A 20838-nucleotide genomic window follows, 5' to 3' on the forward strand; every position below is an offset into this window, starting at 1 on the left:
GAGGGTAATTTATCCTGCCATCATTCGTAAGTTGCATACTTAAGTGCTGGAGTAGCCAAAGAATATTAAATCTCTGAGTGCTAAAAGAGTAAAATGAAATTTTAGACAAGAGAACTTCATGACAATGAAGGATAACTCTTAGTGGCTATCTTGCCTCAAAACATTTACACTCATTAAAGGATAACTAAATACAAAGATAGAGATTACTATTTAATATAGCATTTAAACACCATAAAAGGAAAATGGAGAAGACATTTTTGAACCAGGATTCTTCTGAACTGTCCTCAAATTATATCATGTAGCCACCACATGCTTTATTTATGTGTAATTCCAGCAAGGGTAGTACACTAGTCAACAAGCACTCCATTGATCACTGACTATCAGTCTTTGGTAACCTAAAAATGGCTTCCTTTACAAAACTAGCATAAATTTAATCTTTAACTTTCAAAAGAAAAGCAATCAATTTCCTGATTAGAATCTATTTCCTACAACCCTATACTCAAACTTCATCAAACCTCTTACTATTTCATGAAGACATTTTATGGCTCTATACCATTGCTTATGTTCTTCCTTCTACCTGGAATGTCCTTCATCCTCTTGTCTAGCTAGTAAGGTATCTCTCTTGGTATCTCTCTTAGTTCTTGGTATTCCTACTATTGCATTAATTATACTGTAATACAGTTTTTAAAATATGTATGTTTCTCCATTAGGTTAAAAGTATATCTAGGTAAGGGCTATGACTTTTTTCATCTTTATATCACTTGTGACTAGCACAGAACCTGGCATATGTTACTGACTTTGTAAATATTTAATTAAAATAAAAATATTCCTGGGGCACCTGGGTGGCTCAGTCAGTTAAGCATCCAACTTCAGTTCTGGTCATGATCTCGCAGTTTGTGAATTCAAGCCCCCTGATGGGCTCTGTGCTGACAGCTCAGAGCCTGTAACCTGCTTCAGATTCTCTTTCTCCCTCTCTCTCTGCCCCTCCCCTGCTTGCACTTTGTCTCCCTCTCTCAAAAGTAAATAAACATTAAAAAAATTAAAAACAAATACTCCTGCAGGTAAGCATTATAGGGATTTTATTCTTTGTGCTATTTATTACAAAAAATTAAATTTGAACCGTTTTCCCAAGAGATCCTAAGGCCTCTGGAATAGAGTACACATGGTAAGTAGTTCCTTCAAAAAACTGCTCCAGAACAGATCAGTGAGAAGATTTAATTCGTTTCAAATCCCCATGGAAAGGAGTTGATATTCAAACTGTCAAAAAATGATTAGTCATAGATCTAATAAAACATTAAATCTCCTAATTCCTCCTTTTCCATATATAGAGCACAATATGCCATTAACAGTAATGGTCTAAACTCTTGTGTGTTCAAATTCTCCAACTATTCTTTTTAACTACATATATTGAGAAAGAAAATGACTACTTAACTTCTTCCCATTATAATTAAGAAGACAAAAAACAAGTAATAATGTTACATGAATAAACTGAAAAAAATGAGTGAAAACAGAAACATAATCCAAGGTACTAGATTTCAATTGCTTAAGGTAAAAAGACAAAAATCATTCCACAGTTGATGCATAAAATATATGGTTTGTAAATTAACCAATCAACATATTCTTTTTATTTAAAATTCTTAAAATGTTTATTTACTTTTGAGAGAAACAGAGTACAGGCAGGGGAGGGGCAGAGAAAGAGGGAGACACAGGATCTGAACAGGCTCCAGGCTCTGAGCTGTCTGCACAGAGCTCAATGCAGGGCTTGAACTCACAAACCACAAGATCATGACCTGAGCTGAAGTTGGATGCTTAACTGACTGAGCCACCCAGGTGCCCCTCAACATATTCTTAAAGGTATTAATGTAAAAATAATATTTTGTACAATCTAAACTTTCATTATTTCCTCTGGCATTTCATCTTTCTATTTCAGGAACATAAATTATTTTTGATATTCTTGTAAAAGTTAATGTCACTTCAGGAATAATTATATAGCATTATAGATAGAAGCTTTTCCAGGGGAAGACAAAAGAGAATACCAAAATTTTCCCATTAAAGTATTTAAAAATAGGGGCGCCTGGGTGGCTCAGTCGGTTAAGCGTCCAACTTTGGCTCAGGTCATGATCTCACGGTCCGTGAGTTCGAGCCCCGCGTCGGGCTCTGTGCTGACAGCTCGGAGCCTGGAGCCCGTTTCAGATTCTGTGTCTCCCTCTCTCTCTGACCCTCCCCTGCTCATGCTCTGTCTCTCTCTGTCTCAAAAATAAATAAATGTTAAAAAAAAAAATTTAAAAATAGAAGTAACTTTCTGAACCAAAAGTTACAGCTATAATCAAAATTTTAAGGATGTGTATATACAAAGTAAAAATAATGTTTATAAGATAAAATGAAGAAAAAACTCTGGCTATTTTAATAATTTTTTAATAATGTCGATATTTAGTATTAGAGACAATCAACATAAAAACTGACCTAATAATAGTTAATGAAAAACTGGCTGAGGTTAATTTGGGTAAGCAAAAAGAAACTATGCATATAAAAAAGCTTATACCAAGGATGACTCAGGAGGAAATAGAAATTTCAAACAGACCAATAATATGTAAGGAGATGGAAACAGTAATCAAAACTTCCCAACAAAGAAAAGTCTAGGACTACATGGTTTCACTAGTAAATTCTACCAAACATTTAAATAAGAATTAATACTAATTCCTCTCAAATTTCTAAAAAATTAAAGAGGAAGGAACACTCCCAAACTAATTTTACAAGGCCAGCATTATCCTGATAAAAAAGTCAGATAAGGACACTATTTGGAAAGAAAACTACAGGCCAATATCCCTGATGAATGGATGCAAAAACTCTCAATAAAACATCTGCAAACTGAATTCAGCATCACACTAAAAGGACCACACACAATCATCAAGTGGGATTTAATCCTGCATGTAAGGATGGTACACAAATCAATGTGATACACCACATTAATAGAATGAAAGATTTAAAAATCATGACTGGGGCAGCTGGGTGGCTTGGTCAGTTGGGCCTCCAATTTCGGTTCAGGTCATCATCTCATGGTTCATGGGTTTCGGCCCCACATTGGGCTCTGTGCTGACAGCTCAGAGCCTGGAGCTTGCTTTGGATTCTGTGTCTCCCTCTCTCTCCCTCTCCCCCACTCATGCTCTGTCTCTCTCTCTTTCTAAAATAAATGAAAATTTAAAAAATAAAAATAAATAAAAATATATGGTCATCTCAATAGAAGCAGAAAAAAGCATTTGACAAAATTCAATATTATTTCATGATAAAAATTCTCAACAAATTGGGTATAGATGGAATGTACCTCAACATAATAAACACCATATATGACAATCCCACAGCTAACATCTTACTCGATGGTAAAAGGTTGAAAACTTTCCTAGTAAGATCGGGAATAAGACAAAGGTACCCATTCTCACCACTCTATTCAACAGAGTACTAGAAACCCTCGTCAGAGCAATTAGGCAAGAAGAAATAAAAGGCACCCACATAAGAAAAGAAGTAAAACTGTATCTTTTGGCAGATGATATGATCTTATATAGAGAGAATCCTAAAGACCCTACCACAAAGCTATTAGAACTAATAAACTAATTCAGTAAAGACGCAGATACAAAGTCAACAGTAATCAAAAATCAGTTGCATTTCTATATACTAACAAGAAACTATCTAAAAAAGAAATAAAGGGGGCGCCTGGGTGGCTCAGTTGGTTAAGCATCTGACTTCGGCTCAGGTCATGATCTCGCGGTCTGTGAGTTCGAGCCCCACGTCGGGCTCTGTGCTGACTGCTCAGAGCCTGGAGCCTGTTTCAGATTCTGTGTCTCCCTCTCTCTCTGCCCCTCCCCTGTTCATGCTCTGTCTCTCTCTGTCTCAAAAATAAATAAATATTAAAAAAAAATTAAAAAAATAAAAATAAAAAAGAAATAAAGAAAACAATCCCACTTACAACAGCATTCAAAAATAATTTCAAACTCAGGGATAAATTTAACCAAGACATGAAAGATCTATATGTTAAAACCCACAAGACTGATGAAAGGAACTAAAGAAGACACAAATAAATGGAACGATATCCTGTGTTCATGAATCAGAAGAATTAATATTGTTAAAATGTTACTACCCAAAACCATCTATGGATTCAATGCTATCTCTATCAAAATTCTAATGAAATTTTTCACAGAAACAGAAAAAAATCCTAAAATTTATATGGAACCATAAAAGATCCCAAACAGTCAAAGCAATCCTGACAAAAAACAAAGCTAGAAGCATTATAATTCTTGATTTAAATCTATATTACAAAGCTATAGTAATAAAAATAGTGTGGTACTAGCATAAAAAACACACAGATCAAGGGAAGACAATTGAGATCACAGAAATAAACTCATAAGGTCAACAAATATTTCATAAAGGAGCCAGGAATATTCAATGAGGAAAAGATAATCTCTTCAATAAACACTGCTCGGAAAACTGGATACTCACATGCAAAAGAATGAAATTGGACCCCTAAGTCACATCACTTAAAAAACAAACAAACTCAAAATGGATTAAATATGTAAACATAAGAACCCAAACTATAAAACTACTAGAGGAAAACATAGGGGAAAGCTCCTTGACATTGGTTTTGCAATGATTTTTTGAATGTGACACCAAAAGAAAAAATAAACAAGTGGGACAATATCAAACTAAAAAGTTTCTGCCTAGCAAAAGAAATAAGTCAGCAAAATGAAAAGGCAACCTACAAAAGAGGAGAAAATATATGCAAACCATCTATCTGATAAGGGATTAATATCTAAAATATATAAGGAACACATACAACTTCATAGCCAAGAAAAAAGACCTATCTGATTAAAAATTGGACAAAGGACTTGAATAGACATTTTTCCAAAAACATACAAATGCCATGTAGAGTATATGAAAAGATGCTTAACATCACTAACCATCAGGGAAATGCAAATCAAAGCCATAGTAAGTTATCATCTTACATTTGTTAGAATGTTTATCAAAAAGATAAGAGATAACAAGTATTGGCAAGGTTATGGAGAAATGGTATCCATTCTGCACTCTTGGTGGAAATGTAGATTGGCGCAGCCATTTTGGAAAACAATGTGGAAGTACTTCAGAAAATTAAAAATAGAACTACCATATGATCCAGCAATTCCACCTCTGATTATATATCCAAAAGAAATGAAATCCCTATCTTGAAGAGTTATCTACACTCCTATGTTCATGACATTATTCACAACAGCCAAGACATGGAAACAACCTAAGTGTCCTTCTATAGATGAATGAATAAATAAAATAATTGTAATACAATGGAATATTTTTCATCCATAAAAAAGAAAGAAATCCTGCCTTTTGTAGCAACATAGATAGACCTTTAAGGCATTATATTAAGTTAAACAAATTAGAAAGAGAAAGACACTCTATGTTCTCACTTACATGTGGAATCAAAAAAAGCTGAACTCATAGAAATAGAGAGTAGAATGGTGGTTTCCAGGGGCTAACGGGTGTGAGAAATGGGGAGACGCTGGTCAAAGGGCAGAAACTCTAAGTATAAGATGAATAAATTCAGGGGATCTAATGTACAGCGTGGTGATTATAATAATACTGTATTATATACTTGAAAGTTCTTAAGACAGTAGATCTTAAATATTATCAGCACACACATAAAAATTTAGAATTATGTGAAAGGACAGAGGTATTAGCTAATCTTACTGTAGTAATCATTTCACAATATATATCTGCATCAAGTCATCACATTGTAAACCTTGAACTTACATAAGCTATGCGTCAATAATACATCGGTAAAGCTGTGATAGAAGTATAAGCACGGATGATATAAGACTATTGTAGTTTAACTACGGAAATTGACAATAGATGAGGGTCCAAGTTCATTTTAGTACGCAACTTAAAAAATGTAGTATACATTTTTAAGTATACTTTAAAATAGGATACTGAAAAAACTGGGGAATAAGTATTCTAAAATTAGCGTATTTGCAGTTAAAATCCAAATTATAACTAAACAGATATGGCAAAACATGTCATGAAAATTTCACAAAATTATTTGGGTTAAAGAGGGACATGTGAGTTAAACAGCTATGGATTAAACAAACAAACAAAAAAATCAGATGGGCTATAAAAACCAGTCCTGTGAATATAATCTTACTAACATTAAAAAAACAAAACATCTACAGTTTTCCACAAATCTGCAGGTAAACAAAAATAGTTCAGATAGGCTACAAGGAACAAATAAATAATACAGGAAGTAAGAGACGAAGGTGATTAACAGGAAATTATGGGGAATGAGGTGGGTGATGGTAAAAGTCCACATAATTATTTCAGGCAATGGCAGAGACCTTTCAAACTGTGAAAAACAAATTCATTATCATAACAATCCGTGGAGAGAAGAACCAAGGAAATGCTATCATTACATTTAGACCTTCCACAGGAAAACTGGTCAAGGCTACAAAGAATCTTACAGTCTTATCTGCTTCCTGTCTATGCTTTATAAAATCCACCACCACCATCTCACCCCCAACCCAGGTAGTGAACTCTGATAATGGCCTTCAACAACAGTCCAACCAAAATGACTGGTGATAAGAACATGCCTTTAGACAGAATTATCAGTGCCGCATGCTCTGGAAACTACAACTCTGCACACAGCGCTTAGAAGCATCCTTCTCTCTCCTTCCCTTTCTTATCTTTTCCTTATTTTTTCCCTGAAAAATTAAATTTTGAATATGTAAGCAAAAGATAATTCAGCTGAAAATACTAGAGAGTAAAATAATGAAATCTGATCTTCAAATGACTAATAGTCATACATTCCGACACACTTCATCCATACATAGAACATCATCTAATAAAATAATGATTGCCGTTTTCTTCATGGCTAATGTATTCATTCATGTATTCAACAAATATTAATGTTTTTTGAGCCTAAGGTACTATGCCAAATACAGAGGACACACAGAATAAGAAGAAGTTCTTAAAGCTCACAGTCTTGTAAGGGAAAAACCCCTTATTAATAAGTAAGGAAAAACTATGGAGTAGAATTTCCATACCATCCCTGAAGACAATCATGAGTCAACACATCAGCTCTGTACTGCCTACCTCTGGACTTTGTTATCTGAGAATAAAACCTCTAATGTGTTGAAGTACTATATATTTTTAAATAAAATATATACATGTAAAGAGTTAGTTTTGTAAGTTTTTAAAAAATATTTTTATTGAAAGATTAAACACAAATATAGAAAACCATACAAGTAAAATGGGTGGCTTAGTGAATTATCCTAAAGAATTAAGGAACACTACCTAGGCTGAGAAAGAGAACTTTGCCAGCAACCCTAAAGGCCCCTTCCCTGTGCCTCCAATCAGAATTCTCTCTCTACTGCCATAAGTAACCATTATCTTGATTTTATTCTATCAATCATTTTCCTTTTTTTCTATAGTTTCATTGCCAAAATGTGCATTCCTAGACACTATAGTTCAATCTCACTCTATTAAAAATAGGGTATGTTATAAATCTCTTTTAACCTTGAAGTTATTCCTCCATTCCTTTCCTTTCATTAAAATTTATTTGTTAAAGAACCTGGGACAGGGGCACATGGGTGGCTTGGTCAGTTAGGTGTCTGACTTCGGCTCAGGTCATGATCTCACAGTCTGTAAGTTTGATCCCTGTGTTGGGCTCCGTGCTGACAGCATGGCGCCTGGAGCCTGCTTTGGATTCTGTGTCTTCCTCTCTCTCTGCTCCTCCCCTGCTTGTGCTCTGTCTGTCTCTCTCAAAAATAAATAAACATTAAAAATAGTAAAAAAAAAAAAAAAAAAAGAACCTGGGACATTTGACCAATGATTTTCTGTGAACCCAGACTTTTTAAAAGTTTACTTTAATTCCAGTATAGTTAACATACAGTGTTATATCAGTTTCAGTTGTACAATACAGTGATTCAACAATACTATATATTACTCAGTGCTCATTATGATAAGTGTACTCTTAATTCCCTTCACCTATTTCACCCATCCCCCCACCTACCACCCCTCTGGTAACCATTAGTTTGTGCTCTATAGTTAAGAGTCTGTTTCTTGGTTACTCTCTCTTTTTTTTCTTGTGCTCATTTGTTTCATTTCTTAAATTTCACATATAAGGGAAATAGTATGGTATTTGTCTTTATCTGACTTATTTTGCTTAGCATTACACTCTCTAGCTCCATCCATGTTATTATAAATGGTAAGATTCCATTCTTTTTTATGGCTGAATAATATTCCATTATGTGTGTGTGTGTGTGTGTGTGTGTGTGTGTGTGTATACACACATTATATACACACAATGTGTGTATACACACAATATATACATACATACATATATATACACACACCACATCTTCTGAGAGCCTAGATTTTGACAACTGCCATCTTTTGGTGCATTTCAATGTGTTTCCCTGTCTTCTGTATTTCCTGAAATCAGACTCAGATTAATCCCTCTGACCAAACTACAGGTAGTGTGTGTGGCAAGGCTAGATATATAATACCTGCTTTTTTCCTTCTTATAATAACACTTGTTGATTATCAGATCTTCATTTACTAAAGACTGTAAAATGATGATGTTCTGTTACTATAATTTTTTCATTTATTGATAGAATACTTTTATTTATTATTTTTATTTTTTTAAGTTTACTTATAATTTTGAAAGAGAGAGAGAGACAGAGAGAGAGAGCAGGGGAGGGGCAGAGAGAGAGAGAATCCCAATCAGGCTCTGCAGTGTCAGCACCGAGCCCGATGCAGGGCTCAAACTCACAAACCATGAGATCATGATGTGAGCTGAAACCAAGAGCAGGATGCTTAAGCGACTGAGCCCCCAGGTGCACTTTGATAGAATACTTTAAAAAAGACACAATTCTCCTCATCTACTATTGGGTTGTCCTGTATTATATAGTCATATAAACAAGGCAGAATAAATGCTAGATTCTTTTCCTTTATTTAAAAAACTATTTTTTTTTAATGTTTATTTTTGAGAGACAGAGTGTGAGCGGGGGAGGGGCAGAGAGAGAGAGAGAAAGACACAGAATCCGAAGAGGATCCAGGATCTGAGCTGTCAGCGCAGAGCTGGACACAGGGCTCAAACTCACAAGCCGTGAGATCATGACCTGAGCCGAAGTCGGACGCTTAACCGACTGAGCCACCCAGGTGCCCCTCTTTTCCTTTACTGATAAGTTTTCAAGATAACAAATTGGTTCCATTATGTTCTAAGGTAATAATTTTTCATTTAATATTATTATGAATTCATGGATTTAAAAATATTTGCTGGGTTTCAATCAATTGCAATTACCATCATTTATGAAGCTCAAATTATACCATCAGATCAGTTGCAAGCCTCTTCAAGATGGCTTCTGAATTCTTCTGACCAAGAAGTTTTTTCTTTATTGAGATATAATTCATATACCATAAACTTGCCCTTATAAAGAATACAATTCAGTGGTTTTTAGAATAGGCTTAGGTTGTAAAACCATCACCAGTCTCTAACTCAATTTCATGACCTGAAGAGAAACCCCATTCTCCTTATCAGTCACTCCACTGTCCCCTCCCCCACCAGTTCCTGGCAACCTTTAATCTACTTCCTGTCTCTGTGGATTTGCCTGTTGTACACATTTCATATAAATGGGATTATACAATATAAGACCTTTTGAGTCTTGCTTCTTTCACTTCACATAATGTTTTCAAGATTTGTCCATTTGTAGCACATATCAAAAATTCATTCCTTATTATGGCTCAATAATAATCCATTTATATAAATATACCAAAATTTGTTTATCCATTTATGAGTTGATGGACCTTTGGCTTGTTTCCATTTTTTTGGCTATTATGAATAATGCTGCTATGAAAATTCATGTATAAGCTCTTGTATGAATATATATTTTTAATTCACTTGTAGAATTTGATATACTTTGACATATATATGCATACCTGTAAAACCATCACCACAATCAAGATAATGAACACAACATTCCAAAGTTTCCTCATACTTGGGGTACCTTGGTGGCTCTGTTGGTTAAGCATCCAACTTCGGCTCAGGTCATGATCTCATGGTTTGTGAGTTCAAGCCCCATGTCAGGTTCTGTGCTGACAGCTCAGAGCCTGGAGCGGGCTTCAGATTCTGTGTTTCCCTCTCTCTCTGCTCCTCCCCTGCTTGCGCTCTGTCTCTATCTCTCTCTCAAAAATAAATAAACATTAAAAAAAAAGTTTCCTTATATCTCTTTGTAATCCTTCTTTTCTCACCCCCAAAGCAACTATTCTATTACCGCAGAGACTGCATTTTCTAGAACTTTATAGAAACCAAATCATACAGTATAAATTCTTTTTTGTATGACTTTTTAAATTCAGCATAATTATTTTCAGATTAATCTATGCTATACCATGTCTCAATAATTCATTATGTAGCTTAGTAGTACTGCACTGTATGGATATACCAGATTATTTATGTATTATCATCACCATTAACCACTGCCACTGATCCAGACTGAGCTTGTTCCTAGTTTTTAAAATATCCATAAAAATATGGAAATGAACATTCATGTACAAATATTTTATGGACAATGTTACCATTTTCCTTAGGTAAATGGAGTAGAAGGTTTAAGAGTAGAATGGCTAGATTATTTGGTTTATTTAACTTTTTAGTAAATCAAACTGTGCTCCAATTCACATTCTCATCAGCAGTGAATTAAAGTTACAATTCCTCTACAACTCTGTCAATATTCAGGCAGCTCTCTGAAAAGTTAGACTGCTGTTTTTCCTCTTCCTCCTTCCCATGGGATATACCCCAAGTTGTGCATCTTCTCCACCTGTGACAAGCAATGATGGTACAGAAAGCTACCCTTTACTCTTCTTTGTTCTCAGTGGCATCGAAACCATGCCAATCCTGTCAGTGCTCCAAAAGAGGTAAGACAGGGACCAGTCTCACCCTCAGGCAGCCCTCCAAAAAGCTGGAAAATTGAATACATACTCTACTCTTCTCCTTCCCTCTCCCCCAAGGAGCTGCAAGCTGGGGCATCCTCTCCCTGTGCTGAGCTGTGCAAGCTTGGGGGAGAAGCTGACAAGAAAAAGTGACGCTGCTCTCCTTACCCATTTTAACGTGTCTGTCTGTACTCAGCTGTGTGCTCACTGCAAATTCTTAGCTGGATTGCATTTTGAACGGTACATCATTGTTAAAGCAATGTTTCTGTGGAAGAAGGACTAGGACTTCTTGTTCTAACATCTTGCTGATGCCACTCCCCAAATTCTCACTCTTGACTGTTTATCTCCTTCAATATTTAAGCATAGTTATTTTAATATGTGAATCTGGTAACTATTTTCTAAGTGCCCCTGTCTATGGTTTCTTCTGTATTTCTTTCATAAAGGATTAGTCCTCTGTGTTTCTGGCTAGTTTTAGTTGAGTGTTGGGAATATTTATATATAAAATTTTACAGGTATACTTAAGGCCTAGAATGCAGTTATCTTGCTCCAGAGAGGATTTTCTTTTACAGGTACTATATAGCTATATACTATAGTAGCATCAAGGATCACTAGAATCCATTTTAAGGAACTAAAATGATCTCAAGTTCCACTTCAGTTCCTCAAGGGACCTTATGTAGACCTTGACTCATTCCTCAGCTGTGGTCCTTTGTAGTCTCAACTCAAAGGATGACAGCTTTTAAAGAAATGTCCCTTGGTAAACCTGAACTCAATTTCCCCCATCCCTACGGGATATCGATAGTGTGTGGACAGCTTTTCAGTTACTTCTTCCAAAATCAACTGATGCTCTGGGAAAAACTGGTCCCAAATGTCTGGCTCACTTCTCTAGGTTTCCTTCTTTTCTCGGACCATGGTTTAGTCACCTTTACTGCTTCTGATACTTTCAAGAAGATGATGCTTATATTTACATAGCTTTTCTAGTAGTTATTGCTAAGAGGGTTAGTCTAAGTTACACAGACCACTGTTACCTGAAGAGAGATACAGGTTTTATAAATTTATACTTTATTGTAGTTTTTCTCAGTGGGAGTGCTACCAGTGTTTTTGAAGTAAAAACTCTTCTGGTGCACATACATCATGCATGAGGGATGTTTAATATCCCTGGTCATGGGCACTGAATGTCAGTAACATCCTTCTCCTCCCCTCATCAAATCATTGTAAAAACTCAAAAACATGCGAGGCTTGTAAGGCACTCATTAAGATAAAAGGTAGCATTTGGGAATGTGATATTATTATATTTGTGTCATTATTATTCTATTCCTCTTCATGGTAAATCTTTGCTTTGATTGACCCTTTAGAGGTATACAGCCTCTTCTAAAAGTAAAAAAGTCACAGGAATAGTGTTTGGCTAAAATCAACTAAGTCAATGGTTAGGAGGGACCATGGACAGGCTGCAGGTAGTCCATGAAGCCCCTAAAATATTTTCTAAAAGTATATGGCAGGAGGATTTAATAAATAAGATATTCTTTAGAGAAGTAAGTGCCACCAGTGAGAGGTTATCTATTTCATACACTTAAAAAAAAAAGGTTTAATTAAATTAGGACTTCACTGAAATGACTGAGTAGAATCTTTCAGAGGGGAGAGAAAAAGGGATAGGTGATTTTTTAGTGTTTGAACTTCTGAAAGGAAATAGATGTAATGGGAGAAAAACTACTACTTGGGGATTGGTATCACCATTCATCTTTATTAGGATACTATAAAACTCCGCATATATTTACATTAATTTCTTCTGAGGCTTTCTAAATTTGACAATTGAAGTCACAGCAGAAGAATAAGGATGGGGCCTTTCATGAAAAAGAAGGGATAAGTTATAGAGCTGAGCAAGCAGCAAAATTCAGCATGATTATAGAAAGGAAACAAGAGGGCAGGAGTTTTGTATAAGGAATAATTCCATAGGGATGCAGAATATGAGCCCTAAAGAAGGGAAGGTTCCAGTGTAACTAAAAAAAGACCCAAAGACAGATGGAGAACACTGACAAAGACTGAATCAAGGAGAATGGGACACTCATATGTAGGCACATATAAAGGACAAGTAAGAGGTAAACAGGAATCTCAGGCAGCCGTGATCAGAAACATCCTCACTTTAAAGTTATACTATCTACAACTATATGGTCAACTAATCTTCAATGAAGCAGGAAAGAAGAGACTCTTAAATACGGAGAACAAACTGAGGGTTGATGGTGGGGGCGGGGGTTAAATGGGTGACAGACACTAAGGGGGGCACTTTTTGGGATGAGCACTGGGTGTCATGTGTAAGAGATGAATCACTGGGTTCTACTCCTGAAGACAAGACTGAACTGTATGTTAACTAACTTGAGAATAATAATAAAAAAAGAATATCCAGTAGGAAAAAGACAGTCTCTTCAACAAATCATGCTGGGAAAACTGGACAGCAAGAGAAGAATGAAACTGGACCACTTTCTTACACCATACACAAAAATAAATTCAAAATGGATCAAAGACCTAAATGTGAGACAGGAAACTATCAAAATCCTAGAGAAGAAGAAGAAAAAAAAAATCCTAGAGAAGAAAACAGGTAACAACCTCTTTGGCCTGGTCCAGAGCAATTTGTTGCTAGATATGTCACCGGAGGTAAGGGAAACAAAAGCAAAAATGAACTATTGGGACTTCATCAAGACAAAAAGCTTCTGCACAGGGAGGGAACCAATCAACAAAACCAAAATGCAGCCTATGGAACAGGATAAGATACTTGCAAATGACATATCTGATAAAGTGTTAGTATCCAAAATCTATAAGGAACTTATCAAACTCAACATCCAAAAAACCCCCAAATAATGCACTTAAAAAATGGGCAGAAGACATGAAGGCACATTTTTCCAAAGAAGACATCCAGATGACTAACAGACATATGAAAAGATACTCAACATCACTCATCATCAGGGAAATACAAATCAAAACCACAATGAGATACCATCTCACACCTGTCAGAATGGCTAAAATTAACAACATAAGTAGTAAGTAAAATTAACAACATAACAATAAGTTAGCAAGGATGCAGAGAAAGGGGAACCCTCTTGCACTGTTGGTGGGAATGCAAACTGGCGCAGCCACTCTGGAAAATAGTATGCAGATTCCTCAAAAGTGAAAAATAGAACTACCCTACAATCCAGCAATTGTATTACTAGGTTATTTACCCAAAGGACACAAAAATACAGATCTGAAGGGGTACATGTATCCCAATGTTTATAGCAGCATTATCAATAATAGCCAAACTATGGAAAGAGCCCAAGTGTCCAATGACTAATGAATGGATAAAGAAGAGGTGATATATACACACAATGGACTACTACTCAGTCATCTAAAGGAATGAAATCTTGCCTTTTGCAATGACATGGCTAGAGCTAGAGAGTATTATGCTAAGTAAAATAAGTCAGAGAAAGACAAATGCCATGAGATTTCTCTCATGTGTGCAATTTAAGAAATGAATATATGGAAAGGGGGAAAAAAAGAGACGGAAACAAACCATAAGAGACTCTATTAAAAAAATTTTATGTTTATTTATTTTTGAGAAAGAGACAGAGCATAAGCAGGTAAGGGGCAGAGAGAGAGGGAGACAGAATCTGAAGCAGGCTCCAGGCTCCAAGCTGTCTGCACAGAGCCAGACACAGGGCTCAAACTCACGAGCTGAGATCATGACCTGAGTTGGACGCCCAATCAACTGAGCCACCCAGGCATCCCAAATCATAAGAGACTCTATCATTAAGAGACTTAATGATAGAGAACAAACTGAGGGTTGATGGAGGGAGGGGGGTGGGGGATGGGCTAGATGAGTGATAGGCATTAAGGTAGGCACTTGTGTTGAGCACTGGGTGTTGTATGTAAGTGATGAATCACTAAATTCTACTCCTGAAAACAATACTACACCATATGTCAACTAACTAGAATTTAAATGAATTTTTGGAAAAAAAATTAGGACGTCTGAGTGGCTCAGTTGGTTAAATGTCTGACTTCTGCTCAGGTCATGATCTTGCGGTTCATGAGTTCAAGCCCCCATCAGGCTCTATGCTGACAGCTTGGAGCCTGGAGCCTGCTTCGGATTCTGTGACTCCCTCTCTTTCTGCCCCTCCCCTGCTCATGCTCTGTTTGTCCGTCTGTCTGTCGGTTTGTCTCTCTCTCTCTCAAAAATAAATAATGAACATTAAAAAAAAAAGAAAAAAAATTTTGAAAAAAATTTTTATACTACTCCCTAAATGAAGTACAAGGTATCCAATGGATAGAGGGTACTTTTTCTGATGTCCTCCCCACAATTCTTCAGCCTTGCCATTGCTAGAAAATTGAAGATAAAGTCCTGATCCAGGTGATAGATTAGAAGAATGGGACTTTTAGTTCCATCTGACAAGGACTGTACAAAACTAATTCATCTAAGGAAAAGCAAACTATACTATCTATTCATTTTTGAAAGCATAAAGAAAATCTGCCTATTTTCTAAAAGTCGAATTGACTCCAGAGCAAAAGAGGCCAGGGTTAAAACTTAAAAAAAAAAAAAAAGAAAGTAAAGAATGAATACCATTTAAGATTAAGACCCATAAAATTATATATTTTATATATCAGGTATTTAATCATTAGCTTTTTATTTTCTTGATTTATGTCAGGTGACATGAGTTTCAGATAAATCTTTTTTTCATAGGCTTCTACAAGAGGACACTGACAATGGGAGAAAAGACATACCCAACTGCTGGAACAGGAGAGCCACACTAGTGCCTGTGACAGGAAGACTGTCATGCAAAGGAGTCTGGATCAGCTGTCTGTCTCCTGCACCCAAGGAGAACAGCTTCTGCAGAATGGGTGAAAAACACACATACACAAACATAAATGATTTCTCTCATTTTCTTAAAACAAAAAAAATCCTTTGAAAGTTCAAATTTATTTTAAAAAATGTTTTTTGGGGGGAAGCCTGGGTGGCTCAGTTTTGTTAAGCATCTGACTCTCAACTTCGGCTCAGGTCATGATCTCGAGGTTTGTGAGTTTGAGGCCCATATGGGGCTCTGTGCTAGCAGTGCAGAGCCTGCTTGGGATTCTATCTCCCTCTCTCTCTGTCCCTTCTCCACTTGCTCTCTATCTCTCTCTCAAAATAAAATTAAAAAAAAACTTTTTGGGGGGGTGCCTGGGCGGCTTAGTCGGTTAAGCGTCCAACTTCGGCTCAGGTCATGATCTCACGGGTCCATGGGTTCAGGCCACGCATCGGGCTCTGTGCTGACAGCTTGGGGCCTGGAGCCTGCTTCGGATTCTGTGTCTCACTCTCTCTCTGCCCCTCCCCCACTCGTGCTCTGTCTCTCTCTCTCTCAAAAATAAAAAATATGGGGCACCTGGGTGGCTCAGTTGGTTGAGTGCCCGACTTCGGCTCAGGTCATGATCTCACAGTTCCTGAGTTTGAGTCCCGCATTGGGCTCTGTGCTGACACTCTGCCCTTCCCCCACTTGTGCTCTGTCTCTCTCTGTCTCTCAAAAATGAATAAACGTTAGAAATTTTTTTAAATAAAATAAATAAATAAAAAATGTAAAAAAAAACCAACTTTTTTTGAAGTCCAAATTTAGAGTAATGATGAGCCTATAAGATCCAATTAATAGATGCAAGAGTAATGATGAAACCAAAAATATTCAAATTACATTGTGCCCAAATGAATATGGTATGAGAAAATTCAGTAATTAGAAAGCTGAAAATTTAATAACAATGGAGAAACAAAAATTAGTGACAATCATACTTAACTAAAAAATAAGAAAATATTAAAGTCACCATTTTTATGCCAATTATATGTCAATAAAGTTTTATTGACATATGTAAAATATGTAACATGAACCACATATGTAATATTTTCAAACATCTAGCAGCCACAATAAAAAGTTTTTTAAATTAAAAAATAAATTAACATAATAAAGTCAAAATAAATCCCACATGAGAAAGTTCCATAAAATAATTCCACAGCTTTAAAGTTTAGGTTCATTTGTAACCAAACTTACATCTTCTATTCTGCCTTTGTAGTAAGGGAAGAATGAGGGAGGAGGGAATAGGAGGAAGACAAGAGGATAAAAACTTAAGAGTAACAGGACACCAGGTAAGACCAAAGAGTTAAAAGAGAAAGAACTGAGGGTTGATGGGGGGGTGGGAGAGAGAGGAAAGTGGGTGATGAGCATCGAGGAGGGCACCTGTTGGGATGAGTACTGGGAGTTGTATGGAAACAAATTTGATAATAAATTTCGTATTAAAAAAAAGACAAAGGGCAAGGGAAAAAAATGTCAGTTTCATAGCAAGTATCATCTCTGTCAGACTGAGGAGGATAAACAATGTAATTTTTAGAGGGCTGTCCTCTTCCACAACATTACACAAGAATAAGCAAAATAAGTGAAGGAAGTCTTTTTTTTTTTTTTTTTTTTAACTATGGTGCCCTGGAAACATTGAGGCATAAAAGCTCAGGTTCTTATTTTTCGACCGCAGAGATGAAAATTAAAATCTTAAGACAAACAAGATGACTACTCTGAGAAATTTTTATGTCAGTAAAAGAATTTAATGTCCTCATATGAGGCTCAAATATGACAAAAACCTTGGGAAATTTTAAGGGATAGCTTATACTTTCCGGAAAAGATCTGTGATTTTGGATGGTCATCAACATTAATATTTCTAAAGGTAGTTTAGAGTTTTTCTAATTTTTATCACTAAAAAACATTTTGATATAAGTTAATGAAATGAGCCATAGCTGTATAGAGGAGTAATAAAGGTAGAAAGGAGACATTTTAAATGTTCAGCTTAAAACGAATATTTCCAAGAAAACGTAAACTAGAGTTCAAGTTACACAAAATATGACTTCTAATTATGCTATGTGAAAGGTGAGCCCTGTGTTAAAACTAACCTTATGACCTAAGAAGAGAATGGAATCTTGGGTCTCTAGAAGGCAGACCATAGGGACAATGCTTAACTAAGATCTTCTTTAAAATGAAAATATTTAAGGAATTCCATTTTTTTCTGTTCTTCAAAAATTAAATTAACTGGAGCAGAGGAGAAGAGGAACAGGCCCTCTTCATCTCCCTTTTTATTCTATTTACCTGAGACCCTCCAGCCGCTGGGACAAGGCACGCGCACAGGTTTGCAATGAGACTTTCCAAGGAGACATTCAAACTATCCACATATACAGTGTAGATCAAACCTAGGCAAGCCTACAAAGAGAAGATGAAAGAAGAGATTACTTTTTCATGGAAAAAATAAGCATTAAAAAATAAATTGCTGTGACATCTGTTCTTAAGGAAATTTCTTTTTGAAGCCAGTAAAGTATATTCCACAGTGACCATGGAATAAGTTTTAAGCAGCAAATGTTATTAAGTTTATTAAATTTTCCTCCTTGACCAGAAGCTCTAAATGAGCTTTTGCGATGAGTTTATAAAAGGCAGAACCATAATTTGTAAAACAGGTGTTTGTGCTGAGATAAACACTCTAGCAAATTTGTAGGGCTTAAAACTGTTGTGGTCTCAGCCTACTTTGCAAAAAGTCAAACTTCAAGATAAAAATTTCAAAATGTTATTGCTTTGTGATTCTTATAAATTCAGAATATTTGTTCTACAGAAAAAAATTTTGTAAATTATCAGAGGTTAGCAAAATAGAGACAAGATATAATTAACACTGTAAGCTCAGAAGAAGGTAGGTGGTAAAATGGAAGATAAAATGCAATCTTTATGAATCTTTCAGTTTATTAAAATTTGTGACTATGAAAAATTAGTAGGGATGCCTGGGTGGTTTGGTCGGTTAAGCGTCCAACTTCAGCTCAGGTCATTATTGTGGTCCATGAGTTTGAGCCCCGCATCGAACTCTGTGCTGACAGCTCAGAGCCTGGAGCCTGCTTCAGAATCTGTGACTCTCTCTTTGCCCCTCCCCTACTTGTACTCTGTATTTGTCTCTCTCTTTCCCAAAAATAAACATTAAAAAAAAAAAAAGAAAAATTAGTATTTGTTAGAAGTTACCCATTGTCATTGAAATCTTGACACTAAGTTAATTCTTCTACAATATATATAATCTCAAGAATATGGAAAAGTTTTCCAGAAATTATGTATTAATTTCCCAAGTCCTTCAGAAATTTTAAGGTATATTTTTAAATTTTTAAAAACCTTTATTTATTTTTGAGAGAGACCGTGCGAGTAGGGGAGAAACAGAGAGAGACACACACAGAATCCAAAGCAGGCTCGAGGCTCTGAGCTGTCAGCACAGTACCCGGCGTGGGGCTCGAACTCACGAACCGTGAAATCATACCTGAGCCAAAGTCGGACACTTAACTGACTGAGCCACCCAGGCGCCGCAGAAATTTTAAGGTATATTTTATATATTTTCCAAAGACATCTGTGATTTCGGACAATAATCAACATTACTATTACTAAAGGTAGCAACTGAAATAAGAAAAGTAAGCCCTCTTCTTTCAAAGCTTAAATGTATAAAAAATATTTTTTTGCATTTAAAAATTCTGAGTGTCTCAAAGAGACAATATCTGGAAGTAAACAATATTTTAAAGCTATGTTGGAGACCAAAACTATTTGAGATTTAGATATTCAATCTATTTACTGAGCCTGGTCTCCTCAAAAGAAGGTAAATAAAAACACAAAGTTGTTATACTGCTAATACATTTTAAATTTGCTACAGGCAATCAAATGATTTCTTTTAGATTCATAAATTTTGGAGTCAGTAGCCATGGGATCTATTTAAAAACAAACACTACATCCTTATAAGTTTAAATAGTTACATTAATCTAGGTATGTATTTCATCCAACATGAATACATTTTTTTCTATTAACACTACATTTATTTTATTGATGAACCTCTAAATCAATTCAAAGATATTTTAAATACAAAATCTTGTTACCATGATTCACTCAAAGCAGATTCACACAATAATACAAATCAATAATGACAACTATGAGTTCTTTACCCTAAAAATTTCTGGATAATCTAATCTGGATACCAACACCAGGCTTTTGGGAGCAAATACTTCTGCGGGCTGAATTAAACCAGACCCTTCCACTTCACCTTCAATCTCTTCCTTCTTTGTTCCCTAGAAAAAGATGCACTGAAATGAACAGACAGAATTTCTAGATTTATAATTCACAAAAGATAGACATATCACACATTTTCATGTAATTTACAAAATCTAAAATTATTTATAAAATATAATTTATAATATAATTTACAAAACTCAAACTAAAAATAAAGATACATACTTTGACAGGAATCTAAGAAGTAAGTAGACAAAGAAATTATAAAGGAAGCCATGCTTATTTCAATTTTGAAAAGCTCCTTATGCTCCAGATATATACCACAACTTTATGTGAGCATTTGGTTTCTATGTGAGATCGGGAATCAAAGGTAAAGAAGACACATTAACATTATTTTAGATAGTGACCCAAACAACTAAAAATGATACTCACTTAAATGGAGAGTCAGTTTTTAAGAAAAGATCTATTTTAGAAGGCACTAATTTTCATTCTTGTTTTTCTACTTGTACCAATCTTTCAAACAAAAGTGATGCTCATTTAGGATTCTAAGGCTTACAGAATGCTCAGTGCTCTTAGAAGTGAAACCCAATCAGCTCTAAATTCCTTCTGCTCATAAGCAACAATGTTGACTTTTTTGAGAAGAGAAAGTATCTTTCTACACAAAACTAAGTTTCAGAATGTACTTACTGCCATGGAAATGTACACTTAATAATGGTTAAAATGGCAAATCTATGTCATGTACATTTTAGCACAATAAAAACATCTATAATAAAAAAATACCCTACATTACAATGACTAAAAATACTGGTTAATGAAATAAACTTTGAAAACTTTTGTTCTC

The 20838-nt window shown here is 35.5% G+C and overlaps 1 protein-coding gene across 1 annotated transcript in view; it reads right to left on the bottom strand.

Annotated features, from left to right (window-relative positions):
* SBF2 (SET binding factor 2) overlaps positions 1–20838 on the bottom strand; it is a 505713-nt gene that overhangs the window by 238734 nt on the left and 246141 nt on the right. The window contains exons 4-6 of the mRNA XM_043580629.1: positions 19934–20056; positions 18069–18179; positions 15700–15805 (exon numbers count right to left, since the gene is read on the bottom strand). Of these exons, the coding sequence (XP_043436564.1) occupies positions 15700–15805; positions 18069–18179; positions 19934–20056 (340 nt within the window). The remainder of the gene's footprint in view (positions 1–15699; positions 15806–18068; positions 18180–19933; positions 20057–20838) is intronic.

Source organism: Prionailurus bengalensis, chromosome D1 (assembly GCF_016509475.1).
Source record: "Prionailurus bengalensis isolate Pbe53 chromosome D1, Fcat_Pben_1.1_paternal_pri, whole genome shotgun sequence".
In the NCBI taxonomy this organism is placed as follows: domain Eukaryota; kingdom Metazoa; phylum Chordata; class Mammalia; order Carnivora; family Felidae; genus Prionailurus; species Prionailurus bengalensis.